Source organism: Bos indicus, chromosome 2 (assembly GCF_029378745.1).
Source record: "Bos indicus isolate NIAB-ARS_2022 breed Sahiwal x Tharparkar chromosome 2, NIAB-ARS_B.indTharparkar_mat_pri_1.0, whole genome shotgun sequence".
NCBI classification, from domain to species: Eukaryota; Metazoa; Chordata; class Mammalia; order Artiodactyla; family Bovidae; genus Bos; species Bos indicus.
In genome coordinates this window covers 17294185-17319905 of record NC_091761.1, presented here as the reverse complement: position 1 = coordinate 17319905, position 25721 = coordinate 17294185, and the positions used below count along the sequence as shown (strand labels likewise).

At 37.7% G+C, this 25721-nt stretch overlaps 1 protein-coding gene across 11 annotated transcripts in view; it reads right to left on the bottom strand.

The window, feature by feature from the left end:
* The window catches only part of ZNF385B (zinc finger protein 385B), a 475657-nt gene that overhangs the window by 85671 nt on the left and 364265 nt on the right, over nt 1-25721 (bottom strand). For all 11 annotated transcript variants that reach the window (XM_070802844.1, XM_019969931.2, XM_019969940.2 and 8 more), the window contains one exon: nt 19146-19288. In XM_070802844.1, the coding sequence (XP_070658945.1) occupies nt 19146-19288 (143 nt within the window). The remainder of the gene's footprint in view (nt 1-19145; nt 19289-25721) is intronic.

The following is a 25721-nucleotide window of genomic DNA, read 5'->3' as shown; positions in this document are numbered from 1 at the left end:
ATAAACATCTTAATAAGAGAAGGTTAGATTTACAGAACTCTTAGCATGTGCCAGGAACTCTACTGAGGGATTATCTCGTGCAGTCACCACCATCATGTGAGACAGATATCACTGTTACCCTCCTTTTACAAATGAGGAATCTGAAGCTTTGAGAAGCTTAATAACTGGTCGCCCTTGAGTTTGTAGGTTTGAAGTCAGGATTCAAACTCAGGCAGGAATCTCTCCCCCTACTCTTCCCCGCTAACGGACCACCAAGCAGGGTTATGGATATCGTGTGTAGCACTGCTCTAGGAGGTAAGATTTGCGAAGAAAGGAGGAGTGTTTCTAGAATTCCCTGCAGCCCAGACAAGCTACACAGAAGGCCTGCTTGGTGTTCAAGTAAGTTTCCTGGAGAAGTGAGTCTGTCTTTTTCTTTCTGACCAATATATGCCTTTCTAAGGACGAGCCCATTTCTTCTTGGGCTACTTCAGGAAATCCATAAATGAAAATTGGGGCTGCCCTGTTCTCTTTCCCCATTGTAACTGTTGGGCTTGCATACAGAAAAAAAAAATAAAGTTCCAGAAATACTTAGAGATTACACAGAGCAGGTGATGGCCATCCTTTGCACCTGTCCTTGATTTACTACAAAGCAGACCTCAGCTACTAAATCCTTGTGAGTTACAGCTTTCCAGAAGTTTGGCAAAGGATCAGTTTTTTAATCGCAATATTGTCAAATTACAGGAGCACAAAAAGAATGACTATTTTTCATCCTTTCCTTTTCCATTATTGGATTTATGGAAAAGAATGAGACAATAGGGTCTCATTAGAACTTCAAATATTCAGGAACTGACACTTCTAAAAGAAATAGCTTATGTCACTGAAGAGCAATTTATTTCTATGAAGTTACTACAAAAAAGGTTTTGCCTTTTATATTTAAATACTCTGACCATATGCCTTTATTATTACTGTTTTACTTGTTTCAAATCCTTAAAAACTTAAATAGAAACAAAGCAGACACAACTACTGCAAGACAAATTCCTTTTCTCAAAGATCAGGAAATACAAACACATCATTGGCAGCCTTATTTCAACTCCACAGCTCAGTACTGCTTTGGATTTCAAATCAGAAGTCTCAGTAAAAATAAGCCCCATGGCACGGCATGCTGTGAGACCTGCATTTTTGCATTTGGGATGTGTAACAGTTGAGACTTGCCGTCCTGTCACTGCTTCTCCTGCCCAGAGCATCCTGACGGGTCCACCTGAATGCCATCAGTGTCACTGGGAGGAACACAAATGGCACACCGCACTCTCCCCAGACTGTTGATTCAACCCAGTGCCATATTTAGCTCTTTGCTAAAACCACACACTGTGACTGGCAAACAAAATCAGCTGTGCTCTTGTACCACAGGCATACCATTACTCCACCAGAAAGTCAACCAGAATTGGTATAAAGGCTAACATAACACACTTACGAAAATAATAGGTCACACTGATCTAAGTCTCAGACCCACTAAAGCTATTACTACGACTACTAGTACTACTACTACTATTTTTATCAAAACGTTGTAGACCTTTGCAGTTTTTGAGACTGGTTGACAATTAGCAGTATTTTGATAGCTGCAGAAATTAAGGGCCCTTTCCAGAGCCTTCCTAGTGGTGGTCAACATTCCTTGTAGAAAATGTGGAGCCAGTCCAGAGACTGGAAGCAACCAAACAGAGTATAGACCAGAATACATTTTTTTTTCTTTCCTTTCCTTTTCCCCTTAAAATGAATTTAGACAGTCTGACATCTTTCACTTGAATTCCATATTGTTAGGCCCTCTTTGAAAAGCCCTGGAATTCATCAAATAAGAATTATCTATTCCATAACACAGTTTGCTTTTGAACTATGGTGCTGGAGAAGACTCTTGAGGGTGCCTTGGACCACAAGGAGATCAAACCAGTCAATCCTAAAGGAAATCAGTCCTGAATATTCATTAGGACTGATGCTGAAGCTGAAGCTCCAATACTTTGGCCACCTGATGCAAAGAGTTGACTCATTAGAAAAGACTCTGATGCTGGAAAAGACTGAGGGCAAGAGGAGAAGGAGGCGCAGAAGATAAGATGGTTGGATGGCATCACTGACTCAATGGACATGAATTTGAGCAAACTCAGGGAGACAGTGACCCCCAGACAGTTCATGGGGTCACAAAGAGTCAGTCACGACTGAGTGACTGAACAACAACATTCCATGACAAAAAGGATGGCTAGAGTAAGGAAAAAACACCCTGGGATCTATTTTGAAAGTAAACTAAACTGCATTTTAAGAGTAGTGTGTTTTTTTTTTTTTTTTTTTTTTTGAGAAATTCCACCTTGGTTTCATTTCTAAAAGAACAAAAAAAGAAACATATATAGAATGTTAGAGATGTCTATTTCTGCCATAAAATAATGTCCTCTTTCTAGAGCACTCTGATAACAAAAAAATGCAAACTTTTCAGATATTAAGTGTTTCATATCAACGTAGACATTTCTGTCCTTGGGAATTTTTGCTCCTTTCCAACACATCACACTTTTAAAAATGTATAATTTTTAGTTTGCACACACACACTGTATTTTCTTGAAAATTGATTCATTTAACAATAGTTTATTAAATGACCGTCATGCACTGTTTTGGGAGCTGGACATACAGAAGAGAAAGCCTTCAAAAATACAACATTCTAGCTAGGGAGGCCTATACAGGTACTCCCTGTTTTTGAAAGTTTGCTTTGCACCACTTGGTTTTAAGAAAGACCTGTATTAGTACCTGTTTTCACTAACTGAAAGAAATCCCAACAGGATTTTTGCTTTTATGATAAAATCTGAAAATTGAAAATAGTGTTTAGCATTTCTTTTGAAATGCTTTTATAGAGAGAGGCAGTGGGCATCTCAAGCAGGGACAGTAGCACCACTAAGCTCCTTCCCCAGGAACTACACTCAGCATCTCAGCGCTCAGCTGCCCAAGCTTTGACTTGTGTCTGGGCTTCTGTGCTTTATCTGGATTTATTTTGTGCATCCATTAACAAGATGTGTCCCTAAGGAAACTGCTTCTTCGCTTTACATTTCAACTTAGGGAAGATTTTATAGTAATTCTCTACTTTCAGATAGGGGAACAAGTATTTCTAAAGTTATAATTATGGTACTTTCAGAGTGTTTTACTATGAAAAAAATAAAACAGGAGAATGGGAAAGAAACACAATTTTACCATGGATAATTCCTAAATACATTTTCACTGCCTTGATACAACCGTGATTCTGATAATTTCACATGTAAAATCATACCAAATATGTAAGGATAAGGACATTATCCCATGATTTAGGGAAGTTCATACAGAATTCAGAATCATACAACTGGTGAAAATGGCAAAGCACATGTTCTTTGGCTTTCACAGCCATCTGTGAGATCTCCACAGAGAATTTTCTTCAGCTCCCAAGTCCCAAGACAACAGTTGAATCTCAGAGCCACCACTGTCATCGTACCCTCAAAGAGAAAGGGAAACTACAGTGATCTGCTTTCAGAAGTTCTCTAAGGATGAGAGCTAAGTGATGGATGCATCTCACCTGGAAACCTTCCTCGTGGGTTTCTGGTACAGTGTGGTTGGCTTGGTACTTTCCAGTGAATAACAAAATGACCACAAGTTACTCCTCATCACTGCAGATGGTGACTGCAGCCAGGAAATTAAAAGATGCCTGCTCCTTGGAAGAAAAGCTATGTCAAACCTAGACAGCATATTGAAAAGCAGAGACGTTACTTTGCCAACAAAGGTCCATCGAGTCAAAGCTATGGTTTTTCCAGTAGTCATGTACAGATGTGAGAGATGGACCATAAAGAAAGTTGAATACCAAAGAATTGATGCTTTCAAACTGTAGTGTTGGAGAAGACTCTTGAGAGTCCCTTACAGCAAGGAGATCAAACCAGTCAATCCTAAAGGAAATCAGTCCTGAATATTCATTAGAAGGACTGATGCTGAAGCTGAAGCTCCAATACTATAGCCACCTGATGGGAAGAACTGACTCCTTGGAAAAGACCCTGATGCTGGGAAGGATTGAAGGCAGGAGGAGAAGGGGACGAAAAACAGTGAGATGGTTGGATGGCATCACCGACTCAGTGGACATGAGTTTGAGCAATCTCTGGGAGATGGTGAAGGACAGGGAAGCCTGATGTGCTACAGTTGATGAGGTTGCAGAGTCGGACACAACTGAGTGACTGAACAACAACACATATTTTGGCTAAACTCTAACAGTTTTTTGTGAAGGTATTACAAGAAAATAATGTTTTACATTGTTAACACTTTTAGAACTTTGGAGTTTCCAAATGGTACAAGCGAAAAAGCTAAAAAGAAAGGAATGGGTGTTTTTACCATCTCCTTCTCTTTAGTGGTAAACCAGTTTAACACTCTGGTGGATAATTTTTAAATGGTTCTAGGTTGAAGGAATAAATTTTGAGTTCTTTTCCAGACAGTAGTTATTTTGTTAATGGGAGATGCCCTAAGGCACCTCTGCACCTTACTGAAGCTGAATGTCTAACTCTGACAGTAGACCTTTGTGTGCAATCATATGGTCAGTGCAAATGCAAAATGGTCCATTTTCCTGGCTGGCTCCACAGGCCCGGTGATTTTCCACACTGCCAGGGATCAAGAGAGTTGCAGCAAAGCTGTAGTTATGCTGCTGGGTAATTTAAGAAGCCTCTTCAAAGAGCATTTCAAAAGTTCAGTTTAACAAATAAGACTTTCAATTTACATCTGCAATGGGTATGAGATTTAATTGAAGGTTTACTCATACCTCATTGCATGGACACATACATGCCCAGCAATGCTTCAGGTGCTGACGTTTCTATTCAAACATTAGATGAGTAAACTTAAGAACTGAAATTCAATGGCGTATGTACCCATATTCAGATTAAAAATGCATTTTGGAAAGTCTAATTGGCTGATACGATGTATTAAGGAAGCCTGGACCATGCTCAATTCCAATTCAGCTGCTCCTTTCAATGTAGGGAAAAGGCATTTAGGTAATGATCTAAATTACGTCTCTTAAGGAAATCCAGTGTTTTTCTTTGTTTTCATTCTTGAACAAATGAATGGTTAGACATGACTGGAAACCATGAGAAGAGAGAGGTGTTTTTCCATCAAGACACAAAGAAAGTTCTTGAAAGGCTTTCATTTTATCCTTATTATCTCATGTTCCTATAACTAAAATAATTTTTGGCCAATGCATGCATACAGATTTGAAAGTTCAGTAACAACTGTCAAAGACAAGGTAACAAAAAGTTTCCATGAAATTATTAGATGCACTGTTGAGAGAATTTATGAGAAAAGTTATAAAATATTTAAGAAAAAGGAAAAACTACCTCGTAGAATATGAATAAGAATTTAGCTCTATTCTGAATTTTATAATAGCACAGAAGAAGAAATGAAATGATGACAAATGCCATTAATATTTTCTGTGGAAAAGTTACTACCTTCAAAGTATTATACTTTATATTTCTCAATAAGGTATATTCATATTTCAAACAATAACCACAAAAAGCCCAAGGTATACATAGTTCACAATGAACTATCTTATCCAAAGAAACACACTATTCAGAGTGATGGGAAAAGCAACTGGATTCACCAAGAGAAACTAAAAAATAAGTCACCTGTTAGCTATGTTTTATTTACTATTTTGTCTCCTCAGGGTGAAATACAACAAGAAATAAACCATTTCAGGAATCTGGGCTGAAGAATAGGTTTTCAATAGATGTTAAAGTACTAAACAAGATAGGGGTTCACTTGAGGACAGCTTATGAGAAGTGATTATTCTACAGGATATTGAAAGGAGCTACCCAGCTTTGTTTGGAAGAACAGGTTGGTATCCGAGATAGAAGATGGTCACCTGCCTTCCGGCCTTTCCCGCTTTTCTTTTTAAAAGAGTGGCTTGAGAACATTCCAAACTTGGCTCTAGGATTTAAGCTTCTATAACATAAAATTCCACAGAAGGCAATGGCACCCCACTCCAGTACTCTTGCCTGGAAAATCCCATGGCTGGAGGAGCCTGGTAGGCTGCAGTCCATGGGGTCGCTAAGAGTCGGACATGACTGAGCGACTTCACTTTCACTTTTCACTTTCATGCATTGGAGATGGAAATGGCAACCCACTCCAGTGTTATTGCCTGGAGAATCCCAGGGACGGGGGAGCCTGGTGGGCTGCCATCTCTAGGATGGCACAGTCGGACACAACTGAAGCGACTTAGCAGCAGCAGCAGCAACATAAAATTCAGAGCCAAAAATAAGTCTGAGAAATATCTTTTTTTTTTTTAATAGAACTTAAAAAAAAACAAAGCAGAACTTTTTATTCTTATTAAAAAAAAGGCATACAAATAACTACACAATACTTGCTCATGATTATAAATGCAATTAAAAAAATTATTGGTGCTAAGTCTCTGAATCTAAATAATAGTGATATATTTGCCTATTTTTCTGGTAAATGGCCTAAAAAAACATCACAAGGCCTTTCTCAGTGACTAGTGATGTAATGAGCTTTCTTGATTTAAAAACCAATATCCCTCCTCAACAGCCAAACACACTGACTGACATCCTTTCAAAACCTTTCTGTCAAAGCTAAGCTTGAAAGGATATTCAGTAACTATCAGATACCTCCTGACACGGAGGCAAAACAGGTCCATGACACAAATTAAAAAGGCTTAAGATGAAAAGAAAACCCCACCAGGCTGGAAGAATTGCAAAATCAGAAATCTGGACCTGTCTGAATGTATTCTTCATTCTGTAAAGGAAAGTGGAAATGAAGTGCTTTTTCCCCCAAATAGAGGACAACACATTCCTTACTCTTGCACTCAGAAGGAGCCTGACAGGCGAGGACTGCAAGGCTCAATGCAAGGCAGCATATCTGGAATGTTCCAATCCTAAGCATCATTGTGGGCTGTTCCATGTCACATTCTCACAGGACAGCAGTAAAATGTCAGGGAGCATCTATACTTTCAAACTTTTAATTTGCTTTGAGTTTCAGAACCTTCCCCCCACTTTACCCGCAAACAGAATCCTAACTGGAAACACAGTATAATAAAACATGGAAAACAGGTCTGGTTAAAGCATATAGGTGAGGTCCCAGTCTCACCACTATTATTTTACTCCAACTTTCTCACTTGAAAATGAGAAAAGATTTGCAGAATTTTAGTAACTTGCTTGAACCTCTACAGCTAAGACCAGAACCCAGATCTCCTGCTCTGGTTACCAAGCTTGAAATAAAAATCCTTTTTTTAAAAATATAAATGATGTGCCAAATATTACATAGGATATTCTTATGTTAAAAATACTTCATTGTTTACCTGGAAATCAACTTTAACTGGGTATCTTGCATTTTATCTGTTCCCTTCTCGCATTCCCTTCCAAGGATGTCATGGCTATACCAATGTTGATTCTACTGGTCCTTCTTCATGCAGGCTTACCTGTCACACTTAACATTTTAGGACTTTAGTTAGGAAAGTGGTCCCTGAGTGGTTTTGTGGATGGGTGACATAAAAACTATTATATATTATATGGTCATCTTGCTAGTACCTTTTTGTGTGGATGGATATGTATATACATATTTACTCTTCTCAGCAAAAAAAATTTTTGATTCAACTCTGCATTTATATAATACAAAATACACCATACCTGCAAACTAAAATAAATAATTTTAATAAAGTGCCTTCCTCTGCTCTCTGGGGTGATAATCACTTTATTAAATAAGGCTTTATTAAATAAGTACAGCTTGACATTAATATTTATTCATTTGACTTATAATTATTTTTATGAGATGCAAGGAGGCTACATTTCACACCAAAAGTAGTTTGAACTGCCTTCCTTTCTTTTGAATTTGTAAGGAAATGTAGTGTTTTGAATTTGTAACAAAGGAACATTTACTTCTACATAAAACTATTTTATCCACCAAATTTATTTCAAATATAAAGAAAGTTCTTTCTGTCCCCATTTGTTCAGAGTAAGAGCATCATATGTAAGAGAAAAATGAATATGCAAATAAAATAAAATCATCAGTTAAAAACGTGTCAATTTCCTTACATTTTGACCATGGACATGGCATCAAGATTTCCTAATCAAGCAAAGGAGAAAGACCTATATGAATTACATAGCAAGTTGTCATGAATCACAAAATCCCTTAGTAATGTTCATGAAGAATCCTAATATGAAGCAAAAATCACTGGTTTTTTAATCTATCTCTGAAGACTTTCACAAACATTTCTGAATTATTCTGTTTCCATTCTGAAATTCGGTCTTTCAGGATGCTGGCTTCAAAATCTTCACAACAGTAATTTGAAAATTTTTATTTACCCTTCTGTCTCCCTCAACTTCTAACACTTATTAAAATGGAAAAAAATAACGATATCCAATAGCATGAGAAGTTGATATGTCATTTTATTTAAAAGGATTCTTATAATTAGTCAGGAATCACTGAATCGCTGCCTCACATCAGAACCATATCACAGAAACAACTGTTGGCGGTTATCAAACCATTGCAGCCTGAGTGGCCTCCTGAAGCTGGGGTTAAAAGCTGGCCTCTGGAAATCAATTGTTCTCAGCAGAGAAGAATATGTCAGTGATATGGAAGCTGAAATGGAGACTATAATCTTTTGTGATTACCCTTGAGGCCGAAGCAAATACAAAAAGGAAAGTCTATGAATTGCTGATAATTTCCTGTGATGACTGATTCCCAGGAAATTCTGATATTACTCTTGCTTGTAACCAAAATGATGGTTCCCCAGAAAGTGTAGCTTCAAAGAACTCCACATCTGGCTGTCACAATTCTTCTTCAGAGGCTACTCATCCGTTAAAGGGGCCGGTCTTGTGAAGTGGCAGCTCTCTCAGAAGACAATGGAGGGTCTGATTGCACAAGAAGTGATGAGCTATGTGCCACAGGCTCTTTCTAGAAAGTTCTTTTAGGAAGGAACTGATTTAAAATGTATCTCTTTTAATCCCTCCCTTCCTGCCCCAGAAGTCTACAGATTGATACATTTCTCTGCTATTCCTGACAGCTACGGAGCTAGAATATCTTGGCTTGTATATTTTTAAAGTTTTATTTAGGCTAATGTTTATATTCTAAGAAAGAACAGTTTTCCTACATATGTACATATCTTTAAGGGCTATATAATATTTGGGAATAGAGTATAAACCTACTGGTCGTTTTTGAGGAAGCTTTGAGTTTACAGGTAGATGTCACACTGAATTTACAATTAGGTATTACTGCACAGGTTGCATGGGTTCTTCTCGTATGACTGGCAAATTAAATTCAAATTAAATTGGCAAATTAAATAAAAAAAGAAGGCAGTATGGTGAAGAGAGTTCTGTAATGGTCAAAGATCCAAAGAATGTTTAGAATATACTTCCTTTATCAATACAAGAAGGATAAATGAACATGTGGACTATTTTGAGTTTAAAATATGTTTAATTTCCATTTTAACTAACACCAATTTGATTAATAAATAATGTGAGAATAAAGGTTCTCTATTTGGAAGTCAACAGCAGTGTGAAAATATAACAGAAAACATCTTTGTATCTTTGGTGTCAATGACCATGTGTCACGGGTGCAAAGCTTTTGGGCTCAAAATATCTTTATGCGTGGCTTTTAAAATCTAAATATTATTGAAGATAAATGGAGAAAAAAGGAATCCAGCCAAACTAGTTGTGGTTATTCCCAACCTCCACTTAATATACTTCTTATATTACTTAATATACTTAATATATTTCTCCCCAGCACTGCTCAAAATTCATTATTCCTCTTCCTTGTCTTCAGGCCATCAGGTGATTCTGGTCTTTAGGTATGCACTACTTTTATAGCATTCGAGCTAACGTAAATTGAGCACCTGCTTAGTGCCAGACATGTCTTCTTCAAGCTGACTGTAAATGTAAAACTCATGAATGAGGTCTTAGCCATATTCTTAGCATCGACCTTAGTTAGGATTGCTCTAATGCACAATTCTAGCCCCAGGGATAAACGTATCTTGATTTATTTAAGGTAACTGGCTAAGAAGATGAGATCAAAGAGATAGAAATATTAATAAAAATATTTATATTATTTATAAGAATATAGCTTTTCTGTTTGGGAATCACCTCATAAACATCTCATTTGAAATTGATGGGTATTTTAAATTACTAAAAATAGGATGGTGGTATGTTATATTGCTTCAGTTTTTTCACATCCACTGAATTCCAGAAATTTTCTAAATCGTCAGTCATATCCTCAATACTCCATAAATATAATAACTCAAATTTTCATGATGTCATGATATAGACTAGGGAGGTATTAATCATCCCCTAGTTTTAGATTGAGGGAAAGTAGAACCAAGTTGCTTTATTCAAGATCAAAGAAAACAAGTCCATTGCGGTGTTCTGACTCTTGTCAAGTGCTCCTTCCCTATGTAATGAAATAGCCCGCTCTTCCTTTTTCTCCCCTCCACTCTGGTTCCTGCTCCCCAGGGTGGCACAAAGTAGAGTCCAAGGCCAGACAGGACTGTTAGAAGACTCACTTTGGAACATGTCAAGAAGCCTTATTTCTCAGATCAGAGGGGATGTTCCAAGTGGTTTTGGGGAGGAAGTGGGATATCAATGCTGACTGACTGACTGACTAAATGAATGAATGCCACTGTCTCCTTTAGAAGGTAAGTACTTCAAAGTTGAAACTTAAGTATGTATCATGTGATAATGGCTATTAGTAATCATTTTAGCATCTAATAGCTTCAGCTCATTTTGGAAATGGAAATTTTGTGGATTTGGTTATCATGACAATTAACCCTTTTACATACTATGGAAACTTGATGTCTACATAAGGAAAACAAAGAAATTAGACCCACATACAAGTTTTGAATTGTTGGAGACTTTCTGTATATATCTAATTGTCTGTAAATCACAAGCCTGTGAAAGAGAACACATATATTTCCTGCTCTACCTCTCAGATCTTCACTTGGCTCTAGAAACTGTCCCTAATAAGAGAAAACAAGTAAGACACTGACAAGACAAATTCATCTTCTGAATAGAATATCCTGCAAAGCCCGATGTTAGGAGCCATGAGGATTTACTGGATACTTTAAATAGTATGCCCCATATGAACAACCTGTGAGAAATACACACATTTAAATTCAGGATACCGTAGGGTGGAAAACCAGCTCTTGCCTGTCTGATAGTTTTTACTTGCCCTCTTTTCATTGGCAGAGCTGTCTATAGGAAGAAATAAGAAGACTAGATTATATTCTACAACCTTCTGCTCTGCAAAAAGGGTACCACAAAGACACATGTAGTCTATTTTAAATATAGGTGTGTTAAAAAAATTTCATTCAATATTGTAAAGTTAAAAAAAAAATTCATTGTAGAATGCCTTTAAAATACACTAAAGCCCTCTGATACTAGAATTCCATGAAAATAAGGTATCATTCACATAATTTATGTTCTTTCACGTTGTCTCAAGCATCAGAATGTACAAAGGAAGGTAAGAAAACTTAAATTGACAGCTAAACCTGTGAAAAAAAAGTATTTTTCCAAGATCCCTACTGATCTCCACAAAGATGTTGAAACTTCACAGATTGCTAAATAGCACTCCAATTCATCTTTAGTACCCTCAAAAGCCACTATAAAAAATCCAGGGATTAGAATATTCTAAAACATCTTTTTCCCTTCCCCAAAGAGATTTGAGATCTAATTCTGAATATAAGAATCTAGAGAGAAGAAAAAAAAGTCTGTGCTATTGGTGGGTCCCCAAGCTTTTGATAAAGGTTTCTCAAGGAACACCATCATCAACGATTGTTTAGAGAGTAACTGATTTAGAAATACTGCTTCTGGGCTGGAAGCAATGTTTTGTACAATAATATTCTGCCACATTTTGTATTTATTAAGCTCTCCTACTTTACCACAGGTATTAAAAAGGCTTGGTCACTGCAAGAACCTAGGAACAGGGTTGTTGTTGGTTTCTTCTTTTATTTAGCTGGAGATTAGTTAAGAATAAGACACATTTTTTAAAAAGAGGGCCTGACACAGACACTTTTGCCAAGTTGACTCTACTCTAAAAAATGCTGACCTGGGACAGCTCCAAGACTGAAGATCTGTCTTGCCAGAAAATCTGATGTGCCCTCCAAGTACACATAATCCTTGAAACTCTAGCACTGAAGATGAGGCTCCAGAGCCATGTGAGGTTGAGGCTAGGATAATGAAAGGGACACGAAAGAGGACACAGCATGGTGGAACTATGGGTCCCTCTTTTCACATGCTCCTGAAACCTTGTGATTCCTGACCCTGTAAAGGTCCATCAAGGTCTTAACCTGATGTTTCTGGCAGCTTTTATCAACTGACTTCACTATTCATTATAAGCAGAATCCTCTGTTATCTGATGACAAATTAAACAAGAGGAAGAAGTAGTATCTACCAGATAGTGAAAGCAGCTTCTGTCTTATTCACTATTACTCCTCCTTAGCACAAAGACTGGCACATGTAGACATTCTACAACTGGTTGTGAATGCATGTTTTTTTCCTTGGATGCCTTGGACAAGTAATTTCATTAAGGACAGAGCACATATATGGCCACACATTATGTAAGCATACATGGATATACACATACCATATCAATAATATCTATATATTCTAAAAGGATTTCAAGAGTGAAGAGAGAAATGGGATATTTGAACACAATCTAAGGACTTCATTAAATTGATATAGATTTTAAAGGCAGGTTAAAAATGGAATGTTCTAGCTTACTTCAGGTTTCCTTACAGTAACATCTCATGAGAAGCATGGCATGAATTCACAGCAAAGTGAATGTGAGTTTGATTCCTGATTTATTTTGGACCTCCTTGATAAATATATGATTATTTCTACTAAAAGAAATAAAAATTTTTTAAATAGTCATTGAAATCACAAACTATGAATGATCCAGAATCTCAAAGAATTTAGAACAATAAAATAAATGGTAAACATATTTCTCATTCCACAACTTGTTATGGATGGTTCAAAGAATCATATAGCAATTTGGGACTTTATATAATAGAAATAATCTTTATTCTTCTCCGCATGTTTGTTCATGAGTCAGGAAAAAAATAAATTCAAGGTAGGTAATAAAAATCCATTTTTTTTCCCACAAAAATAAGATCACTGAGCCTCTTGCAATAAAGTATCAGTGACCCTCATTGTGCATATCCTTTCCTGGAGGAGATGCAAAAACATGGCAGGACTCACAAAGACATTTGAAATAAACAGGCATGGAAAATATTGCCAATCAGCAGAGAAACTGACAGACGACTCTGGTCTTATGGGGGCTCTTGATTATAGCTATAGCTCTGGAGCATCACACAAATATATCTGTGCATATATCTAATATGTGACTGTCAAAAAGAAACTTGAAAAAGTTGGACATGATTTAGCAAATGAATAACAACAAAAACAAAAACAATATATAGACTGCATATGTGTCTTAGTCTGCTTGAGCTGCCATAACAAAATACCATGGACTGGGTGGCTGAAACAACAGAAATAAATTTCTCAAAATCTTGGAGGCTAAAAGCCCAAGATCAAGGCCACCAGCGAGCTGTCTTTCTGCTTGCAGATGGCTTCCTTTTCACCATGTTCTCACATGGTAGATAAAGGAATAGCTTTCTGGTGTCTCTACTTAAAAGGGCATTAATCACATTATGAGGGCACCACCCTCAAGACCTCATCTAACTAATCATCTCTCAAAGGCCCAATTTCTAAGTATTATCAGGTGTTAGAGCTTCAATATGTGAATTTGGGGAGGAGGACATATTCAGTCGATAACAGCATGTATATAGGTATGCCTACAAAATGGACCTATTTTATCATATTAAGTTGACATGATCCATCATGGTAAGTATGCAACTTATTTAAAATTTGAAGATGTCTCTTATTAAGGATAACCATGTATTATCCAGATATAGAATACCAAGTATTAAATACCAAGTATTAATCCAGGTAAGAGGAAGATTAAAATGGAATCCACAATAAATAATTGGGAGATTCTGATTCTAATAGGAAGAAATAATTATATACATTTGGCAGCTAAAAAAAATCATGCTCAAAAATTAAAGGATGGCCATGAAGTACTTTGCAAATTGAAGTAAAGTGAATAACAAAGAAAATAGTTCTATTAGGATGCAAAAATTCATTCTTTCTGGCCTTTCTTGAACAATATAAAGTTCAGTAACTATTTTAACTTTATCTATTTTGGGGGGGGTTATTATATTATCTTGGAGAAGGCAACGGCACCCCACTCCAGTACTCTTGCCTGGAAAATCCCATGGATGGAGGAACCTGGTGGGCTACAGTCCATGGGGTCGCTAAGAGTCAGACATGACTGAGCGACTTCACTTTCACTTTTCCCTTTCATGCATTGGAGAAGGAAATGGCAACCAACTCCAGTGTTCTTGCCTGGAGAATCCCAGGGACGGGGGAGCCTCGTGGGCTGCTGTCTATGGGGTCGCACAGAGTTGGACACAACTGAAGTGACTTAGCAGCAGCAGCAGCATTATATTTTCTTGCCTTTTCTTACTTATTAATTCTATTTCTTATAAGTTTCTTGGGCACTATGGTACTCTTGTTTTAATTTTTTGTTTATCTCCTTCCCCAAACCCAGTACTCTTTAGTTCATATATTATGTTTTAATATGGAATGTTAATTCTATAACTAATGATCTTGATTTTAAACTAAATGCTCCTAAGACTAGGACCTAGGACAAAGAATGCAGTTGATATTTGTAGAGTTTCCATAACATCCACACAGAGAAAGCCAGAACTATAGCTAGAGAAAAGTTTATATCCAATTACTCCTTTTCAACTAAAAAAGGATGAAAATTCTCAGGAAAATAAAAGTAAACACCTACTCTTATCACCTTGTCTTTAAGGCTCAGAAATGCTGAAATTGCCTTTGCTAGATGGGGTACCAGGGACACTGAAAACTGAGAAACTAGAGCCCTTTCCTCTATCCTTCCTTCAAAAAGTTTTATTGAGCAGCTGTGCCAGACACCAAGCATACAAAGATAAACAAAATATAGCCCCTGTTCTCAAGAGTCTGACATTCCAGTGAAGATTGATGGTTAATCAGGGAGAAGATGGTGCAATTGGGAGTTCCTTTGGGAATACAGAGGATGGGCACTTAAGTCAGACTGGAAGAGTCATAGAAAGTCTCCCGTGAAGGAGGTGCTATCTGTGTTGGCCCCCGAATGACAAATAAACGAAGGCTGGGTAGCATGGCGGAAGTGAGCCTCAGTGACTTGCCTGGCAGGAAAGCCTATCAAGCTTTAGATAAAAAGGTCAAGACCTTTAAAAATTTACATTTTGGTTTGCTCAGTCTTTCACCTGTCAGAGGCTCAAACAGTCCCTCTGTGAAGTCCAACTCCTGAAGAGCAGAGTTAACGTCCTTATTCTCCAGACATGTACCTTTGACATACAGTCCACCACAAAACATCAGTGAGCCAAACCCCATTTTCCCTAGCATGTCTCCTCAGAACTCCCCTTCAAAAGTGTTCTTGAATTTTTTTGCTTATTCTCACCTATAAACACAGAGAGATTTTGTCAGTTGTAAGGGAAGATGGCCACTAAACGAATCCTGTGAAGCATGTATCTCCTTTGCATACAATTTAGCATAGAATAGCCACCTATTCTGCTTTCAGATATGACAGAATCCCATTTCATTCTTGCTGTGTTTATTGTGTAACAGTATCATACTCCACTATAAAAACAGGAGGAAATCATTACCTCACATATGTATTTTAAATCCACTTAGAGAAAATAGCAAAACTTGGAACTTAAAAAGCTTTCAGCTATGGTCTCAGAGTACAGTGTTCATTCTTCTGATAATACTTATGGGTTAAAATATATTTCTTATATTTACTAATATTATTCTTGATTTAAAAATGAAGTGATTATGGTAGCATTCATGTTGGTTCTCAAAGAGCGCACAGACTACTGAGTAGAATATACTTTTAAAATTTGCTAATAAGAAATTATAACTTTTTAAAATACATCCTGCTTCATAGATATTGTTTGCAGAGGTCTATTTTACATATTCAAAAAAAATCCTTTCCTCTTTCTGCCGAAAATTGTCTACCAAGATGCCAAAAAGAGCACAGAAGATTTCTGATTGAGCATTGTTCACACTGAATGAGGTGGGAGGTGACATGGACCAAAAGAATCAAGGACACTGAAGAGCCAGAACATCAATTTTGAAGTTAGAAGATTCTAATTCAAGACTCAGTTCTTCCTTCACTAATGCCTTTGCCTCATGTAGACAATAGGAATAATAATCATGGTCGATTAAAATGTTCTAAGGTCTGAGTCCTTTGAAGAATGTAAAACACCTCAAAATACAATAATCCAGTATAATTATTACTAGTGATGTAAAACTATTTTCCTAGGAAAGTGTGGACAGTGACTTCTGTGAAATTGCCCTGGGAAGTTTGTTGGGTGAATTAGACATTGGAATGGAAAAGACGATTGGAAAAGGATTAGAGTAATTGAAACTTCAAATCAGTGAAAAATCATAGGTAACCCAATGATCCCATAAATTCAATTTTTTTTGCAAGATGATAGAGGGTCTCACTTAAAAATTAAATGACTTAATTTTTAATACATTACCAGAAGAACTCTCTATCCAATAAATGCCTTGGATATAATATAGAGAGAATAAAATGATCATATCAGGCAGTTCTTTGCTATATTCTTCACTTTCGGGAAAAAATATTTTCATTTGAAAGTTGGAGAAGGAAATGGCAACCCACTCCAGTGTGATTGCCTTGAGAATCCCAGGGACGGGGGACCATGGTGGGCTGCCATCTATGGGGTTGCACAGAGTCGGACACGACTGAAGCGACTTAGCAGCAGTAGCGGCAGCAAGAAGAAAAAAACAATGAAATTCTACTAGTACAATTATTCCTTGGATTTTCTCAAATATTAATATGCTGCTGCTAAGTCACTTCAGTCGTGTCCGACTCTGTGCGACCCATGGACTGCAGCCTACCAGGCTCCTTCGTCCATGGGATTTTGCAGGCAATAGTACTGGAGTGGGGTGCCATTGCCTCCTCCCAAATATTAATATATCATATGGTTAATTGCTGTGGTGGCTCAGACAGTAAAGAATCTGCCTGCAATGCAGGAGCCCTGGATTCGATCCCTGGGTCAGGAAGATTCTCCTGTATTCTTGCCTGGAGAATCCCATGGACAGAGAAGCCTGGTGGGATCTATGGGGCTGCAAAGAGCTGGGCATGACTGTGACTAACATCAGTGCATCTGTAAGCCCTACACAACATTAACAAGCCACTATAAGGCTGTTTTTTTTTTTTTTAACTTATAAAATATTCTTTCCACTGTTGCTTTACAGCCATTAAAAACAGAGAAGTATATGTAAGACATTTAGAAGTTCTCTAAAAGTGACTTAGAGAACAGCACTAATCAGATGGTAGGTTCCTGTTATATATGTACATAACATACTTCTAGAAGGGGCTGGAAGAATGCATGCCAGCCGCAGAGAGCACTTTTCTCTAGTGAAGGGAGTGTGTCTACAGCAATAAGGAATGGTGACTTTGACATTTTGCTTTGAACGTTAATGTTTTATTTGAATTTTTGAAATAATTACTACTTGTGTTAAAAAAAAAAAATACAGAGAGGTAAACCACCGTAGGAGACATTTATGCTTACTCACATTTTCAATTCTGCTTTCTGACAGTGACTGGACTTCTGCAGTGGTTATAAATGCTGTCTTTCAAAAATACAGTAATCAAAACATGAATATCTAATAAACGTTTTCAGAAGTACAGCTTAATTCAATTATGCCTGGAATGCATCACCCATGTTTAGACAGAGGATAGAACAGGCGTGCTTCAGTTCATTCGATGAAATGGCACAACATGTTGCTTTGGCATGGTCACTCCTGATGGATTAATGTGAGCAGGCCAGGTGTGATTTATCTTACTGAGCTGCTCCACTTCACCAGAAACAGTGTTCACCATTTTAGGCCTTTAAAAAAAATTGTGTGACTTGTGTCTGAAAAACCCCAAGAAGATGAAAACATTCAACCATTTACTTGCTAAGTCAAGGCCGGTGCTCTTTAAAAAGCTGGCTGACTAATGACCCTTTAATTACGTTAGCAGGCCTAAGTTACGACAGAAGGCCTGTCAGCAGATTTTATTTACAATCCTTGAGGAAAAGTCCTGTTGTTGTTTTCACTTCATACAGAAGATAAATCTGCAGAAGGAAATATTTGGCAGTGCTTCAGATGTCCCCTGTCTGGTGATACTGATAATGCAGTTCTTTTTCTTGATGATGGTAGCTTCTATTCTATAATGCTGGATCATTCATGTAGACCATCATGCCCCAACCCACTGTATTCATTGACTGAACAGACATAATTTATGCAATTATCTGAATTGGTTAACCTTTTCTTTTACTGTAAGCTTAGAAGTTGGCTATGGGCAGATTTTGGGCGGAATTCTATTGTTGAAGGGTGTCATGCTCCACGTGGCATATCTATAAAAACTGTATTTCATTCAGATAAAAGGCTAGCTGCCCTGAATAAAGAACATTGGCAATTACAGGTAATTCACTAATATTTATCATGTTTTAAAAGGAATGTTAAAGTATCATGTGGACAACTAACATGTAGATATAAAGTGAATTTTTTCTTTTTACTAATAGCATCAGATTCACATAATCTATGATAGCTTCCAAATAAAATTTTTGTTTGTGTAAGAGTCTTTATCTAAAAAAATCTTCCAAATAAAAATGTCCCCAGAGAGCTGAAACATACACTTTTTTTTCCCTTCTACTAGCAAGGAAAAATCAATATGACTTGAGATCTCTAAATTGTGCTCCTGAGCATGGGAACAGCATCCCCAAAATAACATAGGTTCTGAAGTCCCTGAAAAGTCTATCAAAATTGCCCAAAGCAACAGGGGAAAGTTGCCTGAATAAATATTTGTAAAGTAAATATGCTGGCTTTGTTTGGACTAATTCTCATGGGTGAAGCATTATCTCGCATAATACACCTGAGTTGTATAACCAATATATGGTATAAAATTACACACTTGGGCACAGGTCCCATCTACTGCTTATTCACAACTGTAATGAAAGAGATTGAGGAGAAGATTAATAAAATAAAAATGCATGTACTCACTGTGTTAAAATTTGGAAAGAGCCCAACAGCAGAATTACTGTCCACTGGAAATGACATAAACGGTTTGATATCCAGTGAAGGCTGCATCATCAGGGTAGGTGTGCGCACAAGAGCAGGAAGGGTAGTAGTGTGGCATGTACTGCCTGCCAGGAACAAAACAAAAATGAATGTAACCTCTTGCTTATATCCATCTCCCTCCCCAACTTAAAGCACAAAAAGAAGACCGCTGAGCTGCAACCTGCAAGCAAGAGCTATGCTAAGTCACTGGACATGACTTAGCAACTAAACCACCACAGAGTTATGCTGGCAGTCAGCAAATGGCACAGGAGGAGAAAACACTGTTAAAAAGGGTCTTCTTGCTCAATGTCTAAGACAGTGATACACGATGCTTCCCTATGGTAAAGGCCAGGGCTGCTAAGACTCTGCTGAGATACACAGTACACAGACCCTGCTGGCATGTGGGGCAGAATATCATCCTCTTGTTCAACTCTTGCCTCCAACTGGCCAAAAAATGTAGGCGAGAGGAGGGGAGGAGCCTCCTGAAGCCAGATGATCTTTATTGTTCATAATTATTGACTGGCCAGTGGGAGCGTTTTATGCAAATCAGAGATAGGCATAGGGTTTTCACCCAAGGAAGAAACCCTGGACTCATAGTTATGGTCTACTTCCAAGAAAGTTATCACTTGGACAATTTGTTCTCTAAAAACACAATTAGAAGGTTGTCCTTAGTCTAGACACTGGAGAGTTAGAGAATCCAAACAGGGTGATGATGTGGCAAGGTTTTGGAGGGACACAGAGGAGTTGGAACCAAATTTTTTATTTCACCTTTTATTTCTAATAAGCCTTGTATTATTTTAGTAACTATCCCTTTAACAATTCTATTAGTTGTCTTTATATAGCTGGTATAACCTGTCTGTAGGAGACTTAAAACACTCCTTTCCACCATTAACACATGTTTTTCTTTAGTCTGTAGTCTCTACATACTGTAGATCAGTAACTGCTGGTGCAGGTGGCTCTCTGGGAGACAGGCTCTGATATGCCCTTTTTAAACAAAATATGACAGGCATGTGAAGATAAAATTCACACACTTAGAGTGCACAATTTAATGATTTTCAGATATTCAGAGTCCTGTGCAACCAGGACCATAATCAATATTAGATTTTCATGATCCCTAAAAGAAACTCCATATTTATCAGCAGTCACTCTCACTTTCTCCCAACGCCTCCAGCTCTTGGTAGCCACTGATCTACTTTCTGTCTCTACAGATCTGCCTTTTCTGGACATTTCACATAAATGAAATCACATGATATGAGGTTTTTTGTGACTGTTTTCTTTTACTTGGCATGCTTTTAAGATGCATTCATGTTGTAGCATGTATCAGAATGTCATTCCTTTTTAATGATTAATAATATTCTATTGTAGATGTACCATTTTTTATTATTTAGTCATCAGTTGATGGATATTTGGGCTGTTTCCACTTTGGGACCATTATGAATAATGCTGATATGAACATTTGTTTATAAATTTTTGTGTGACAATGTTTTTAGTTCACTTAGATATACACCTAAGAGTGGAACCGGAGATTGTTGGGTCATATGATAGTCAAATGGTTTAACCTTTGGAGAACTTTCAGGCTGTCCTGCAAAATGGCCAAACCATTTTATACTACCACTAGCAGTGTATGGGAGAAGGCGATGTCACCCCACTCCAGTACTCTTGCCTGGAAAATCCCATGGACGGAGAAGCCTGGTAGGCTGCAGTCCATGGGATCACCAGGAGTCGGACACGATTGAGCGACTTCACTTTCACTTTTCACTTTCATGCATTGGAGAAGGAAATGGCAACCCACTCCAGTGTTCTTGCCTGGAGAATCCCAGGGACGGGGGAGCCTGGTGGGCTGCCATCTCTGGGGTCGCACCGAGTCGGACACGACTGAAGCAACTTAGCAGCAGCAGCAGCAGTGTATGAAGGTTCCAGTTTTCTCTGACATGCTGATAATGTGCTGTGCTTAGTCACTCAGTCATGTCTGACTCTTTGGAACTCCATGGACTGTAGCCCATCAGGCTCCTCTGTCCATGGAGATTCTCCAGGCAAGAACACTGGGTGGGTTGCCATGCCCTCTTCCAGGGACTCTTCCCAACCCAGGGATTGAACCTAGGTATCTCGCATTGTGGGCAGATTCTTTACCATCTGAGCCACCAGGGAAGCCCAAGAATACTGGTCTGGATAGCCTATTCCTTCTCCAGGGCATATTCCCAACCCAGGAATTGAACTGGTGTCTCCTGCATTGCAGGCAGATTCTTTATCAGCTGAGCTACCAGGGAAGTCCTGCTGCTGCTGCTGCTGCTAAGTTGCTTCAGTCGTGCCTGACTCTGTGCGACCCCATAGACAGTAGCCCACCAGACTCCCCCATTCCTGGGATTCTCCAGGCAAGAACAATGGAGTGGGTTGCCATTTCCTTCTCCAATGCATGAAAGTGAAAAGTGAAAGGGAAGTCGCTCAGTCGTGTCTGACTCTTAGAGACCCCATGGACTGTAGCCCACCAGACTTCCCCATCCATGGGATTTTCCAGGCAAGAGTACTGGAGTGGGGTGCCATTGCCTTCTCCGAGGGAAGTCCTATAGGACCACAAATAATTACATGCCTAAAATTGCCCGTTGACTTCAAGGAGAAATGAACAACATGGGAAAATGCTCTGACTATTAAAATTTCCATCAGTCTTTTTTCATAGTGTCTCAGAATAGCTAAAATTTTTATTTCAGTGATTTTTTTTTTGGTAATGAATTTCCTTAATAAACTCTGCATCATTTTTCAAATCATTCCAGAACACTATTGGCAATAGTGTTAAAAGACTGTCATACCTTATTTACATTGATCCTAAAAACAGGAAAAATGAGAAGGGCGTCTAAAGCATTTATCCCTAATGGCAAGTCTTTAGGTCAATCCATGCATTAGGGAATATAGAGTAGGACTCAGCAAAAAGAGAATCAGCTAAAAGTATAGATCAAACAGAGATGTTCTTTTTTTCCCTAACGTCAAAGTAAATACTCTATATATTTTTTTCACTTAAAAAAGTTCCTTCTTTATTTGATATATATTTGACTGTCTGTGATGTGCAAGGCCCTACAAAGTAAATACTTCAATCTCAACCGGGCATTCACATAACCACCTTGCATTTAATTACACATCATTCTTCTGATTAGGTAATGTTACATTCCTTGCTAACTTCAGAGCTTGTAGATCCAAGACGATGTATTATATCAATGTGTCAGATGCTACAGAGGCATTTACTAAAATATTTATCTTAAAAGCTTTGCTTCAAAATCTTAGCTAAGTTGAAAGACAGATATTTCTTATATTAGATCAATGGCCTTTTACAATTCATAGCTATTATAGTTGTCAAAAGCCTAAAGTATAAAAGTATACAGTATACTTATAGCTGCCTGTTAAAAAAGAAAAGACCTAAAATGGAGTCACTTGTGCTAGTACCTAACCTAACTGCAGTTACAACCTAGGAATGTAAACCTACCCAAGAATGTAATCCTAACCAGTTACGGTGGGATCTTCTGGTGAGCACCAGTGAGGCAACTGGTCACATGGGCCCTCTCCATCAACCAAAGGAAGATGCGGTAATCTTTCACACAGACCCCTTCTGTCCCCCATAGATAGGTTATTTAGGTTTGAAATAATCCCTTTTGTTTATGCTTTTCTTGCCATGCCTTTAAAAATCATCAACTACAAATTGTCATTTGCCGTTGGCACTTGCCATCCTCCTCTACAAGGATTAAATCAGGTGCTGGCTGTCGGTGCTAACTTGCAGCATCCCCCTGAAAGGAGCTCAGAGTAGAGAGTAGAAGTGACGTGCTCTGTGCTCTGAGAAAATCTGCCAGAACAGGTCTTCAGACAGACATTTTCAGGACCTGATTTTTTATAAGGCCAATTCTTGCATCTCCTCACAACTAGAAAAGCACTAAAATCCTTCATGGTGATGTTGATTCCTCATGACTAGCAGAAACCTTCTGCAAAAAATATATATGTGACTGCATGCACTCCCCCTTCACCAAAAGGACATACGCACTGACTTTCCTCCATACCTCTTGGAAGTAGTTTCTCAGAGCTATCTGAATTGCTGTCTCCGGGGCTATAGTCTTCATTTTGCCCCAAATAAAAGTTAACTCACAACTCTCACATTGTGTGTTATTTTTAGGTTGGCAAAATCTTCCCGTTCTTTTGCCTGTTCACTGCAGGGATGCTGTCTGATGCATGAATCGTTCAATAAAACCAATTAGATCTTCAACATTTACTCAGTCGACTTCTGTCTTTTAACATGCCCAATGAACAAATGTATAATTATTTTGCCACTGTGGGTCTCACAAAGGGAAGCAAAATTCTTTCTCTAAGCCCACAATGGTGGCTCTGATAACACAGTAATACATGGCCCCCAAGAGCCTGCAAGAGTCACTTTGTACTAACAAACTGAAATCAAATAGACTGCAGCATGGAACTTGACAAACAGATTGCTGCATCAACAAAGGTCAGAATGCACAATGATCCCCCTTATCCAATCAAATCTCTGTGCTAATAAAGACAGGGCTTGAGAACTACTTAGCTGCCACCATTCATTAGCATAAAAAACTTAGCAGTTGTTTACCATTTCATTAGCATTTTAATGACAGACAATTTGCCATGTTAAACACAGATTGTTTTAAAGTACTGGTAGATCTTCTGAATAAATATTAACTATGCTTTCATCAATTCCCTCACCTCAACCTTGCTGTATTCACTTTTAAAACCTGCTCTTCAATATCACTTTACCAAAATTGATTGCTTCAAAGGATGTTTCTGCAAATGGAAAATGAGTAGAATAAACTGCACATTTTACACAAGTTAGTTTGAGTTTTGACCCCTCTGTCATCTTATTCCAGATTTTGCTGCTGCTGCTGTTGCTGGGAAACATTTCTCCTCACCTCAGGATGTCCAAAAGTCAGTGGGAGACACAAGCAGCAATTGGACCAAAATGCATTGCACCCTGCAAGAAAGTGCTTAATTTTTCTAAAACTCAAGAACTCACTGAGGAACAAAAAGATTGAAAATATAATGAGCAGGTATTTCAACACAAAGGGTGGTATAATGTTCCTATTATGATGCTATTCTCATGGGACAGAGCCAATACTGTCTTTTATACCAACAATTTGGCATTTATGTAAAATACTTCCTATGTGTATTTCTGTCTCAAAGCTTAGTATATAATCTTACATACATCATAATAAATCGAGTCATAATAGGGATCCACCTTATTTGAAAATAAGGCTTTTTATATCACACTATAAATATACATTTATTTATATCAAATTCCTTTGAACACCTCAAAGATCTAACAGTCACCACTCTCACTGTAGAAATTACACACATCCATATATTCTCCCATAAGAATGCAGTTAGCTCTCTCTCATAAATTTCATTTTGATGGTAAAAGCCAAGTTGTATTCATTGTACTGTGAAACCAATAATATGTGAAAATCAACTCACTACTGCCTCTGTAACATAATAGGTGCCTTATTATGTCAATGGATTATGCTATAATCCAGCACAATAAAACCTCAGTTGAGGACCTGGTAATACTGGAAATATCTGCTGTAGTCTTTGACCTTTAGAAACAGACCTCTGAAGGTCTATTCAGGTTTTAGCTAGAGGTTCTTCTTTATAGAACAAAATACAAACAAACAAAACACCTAATTTTTAGAGGGTATGCCAGAGACAAAGAAAATCTGCTTGGAGAAGCATTCACAGAATGAAATAAAATATACGTCTGTAACCTGTAGCAGGAGTTCCCTCTGATGCCATTATTACAATATGTATGCTTGCTTTAGTGAGTACTGAAATAAAAGAGTTCACGTACTGTAAAAATCTATTAGGTAGAGACAATGTGGATTATAGAATTCACAAAGATTTCTTTAAAGAAATTAAAAGGAGCGGCATTTCAGATTTTCCACTAAACTCAGATTTTTGTTTCATCTCCTTTCTAGCTTTGGTGCCCCTTATGTTGAGTAATTTTCCCTTTTGCCAGGACAATCACCAATCAACAGCTCCTCCTCTCCTTTCCTCATCATTTCCATTGTTTTATCATTCTGCCATGTAAGAAAAACAAGAAACAAAGGGTGGAGGAGGGAACAACGTGAATAGTGTATGTGACTGATAAATGATTATGCTTCTGAAAAGGCCACACGGCGTAGTAACAGAGATCACATTTTTATAGTGTCTGTACTAGGCACTATCCTTAGCACATTACATATGTGTTTTACATATAAGTGTATACCATATCCATATATACTCATTTACATATAAAATTATGTATTTATATCATATCACATATCACTCATATATTATTATTATTATTAAATATATACTTAATGTATATTAAATGAATATATGCACAATTATGTTCACAAAGGTACTTACAATAATCCCATGAACAAACTGCTGTTACTAAGCCCTATTTTATAGATGGGAAACTGAGGTACAAAGAGGTTAAGACTGATCGCACATAGTTTGTACAAAAAGGAGCCAGGATTCAGA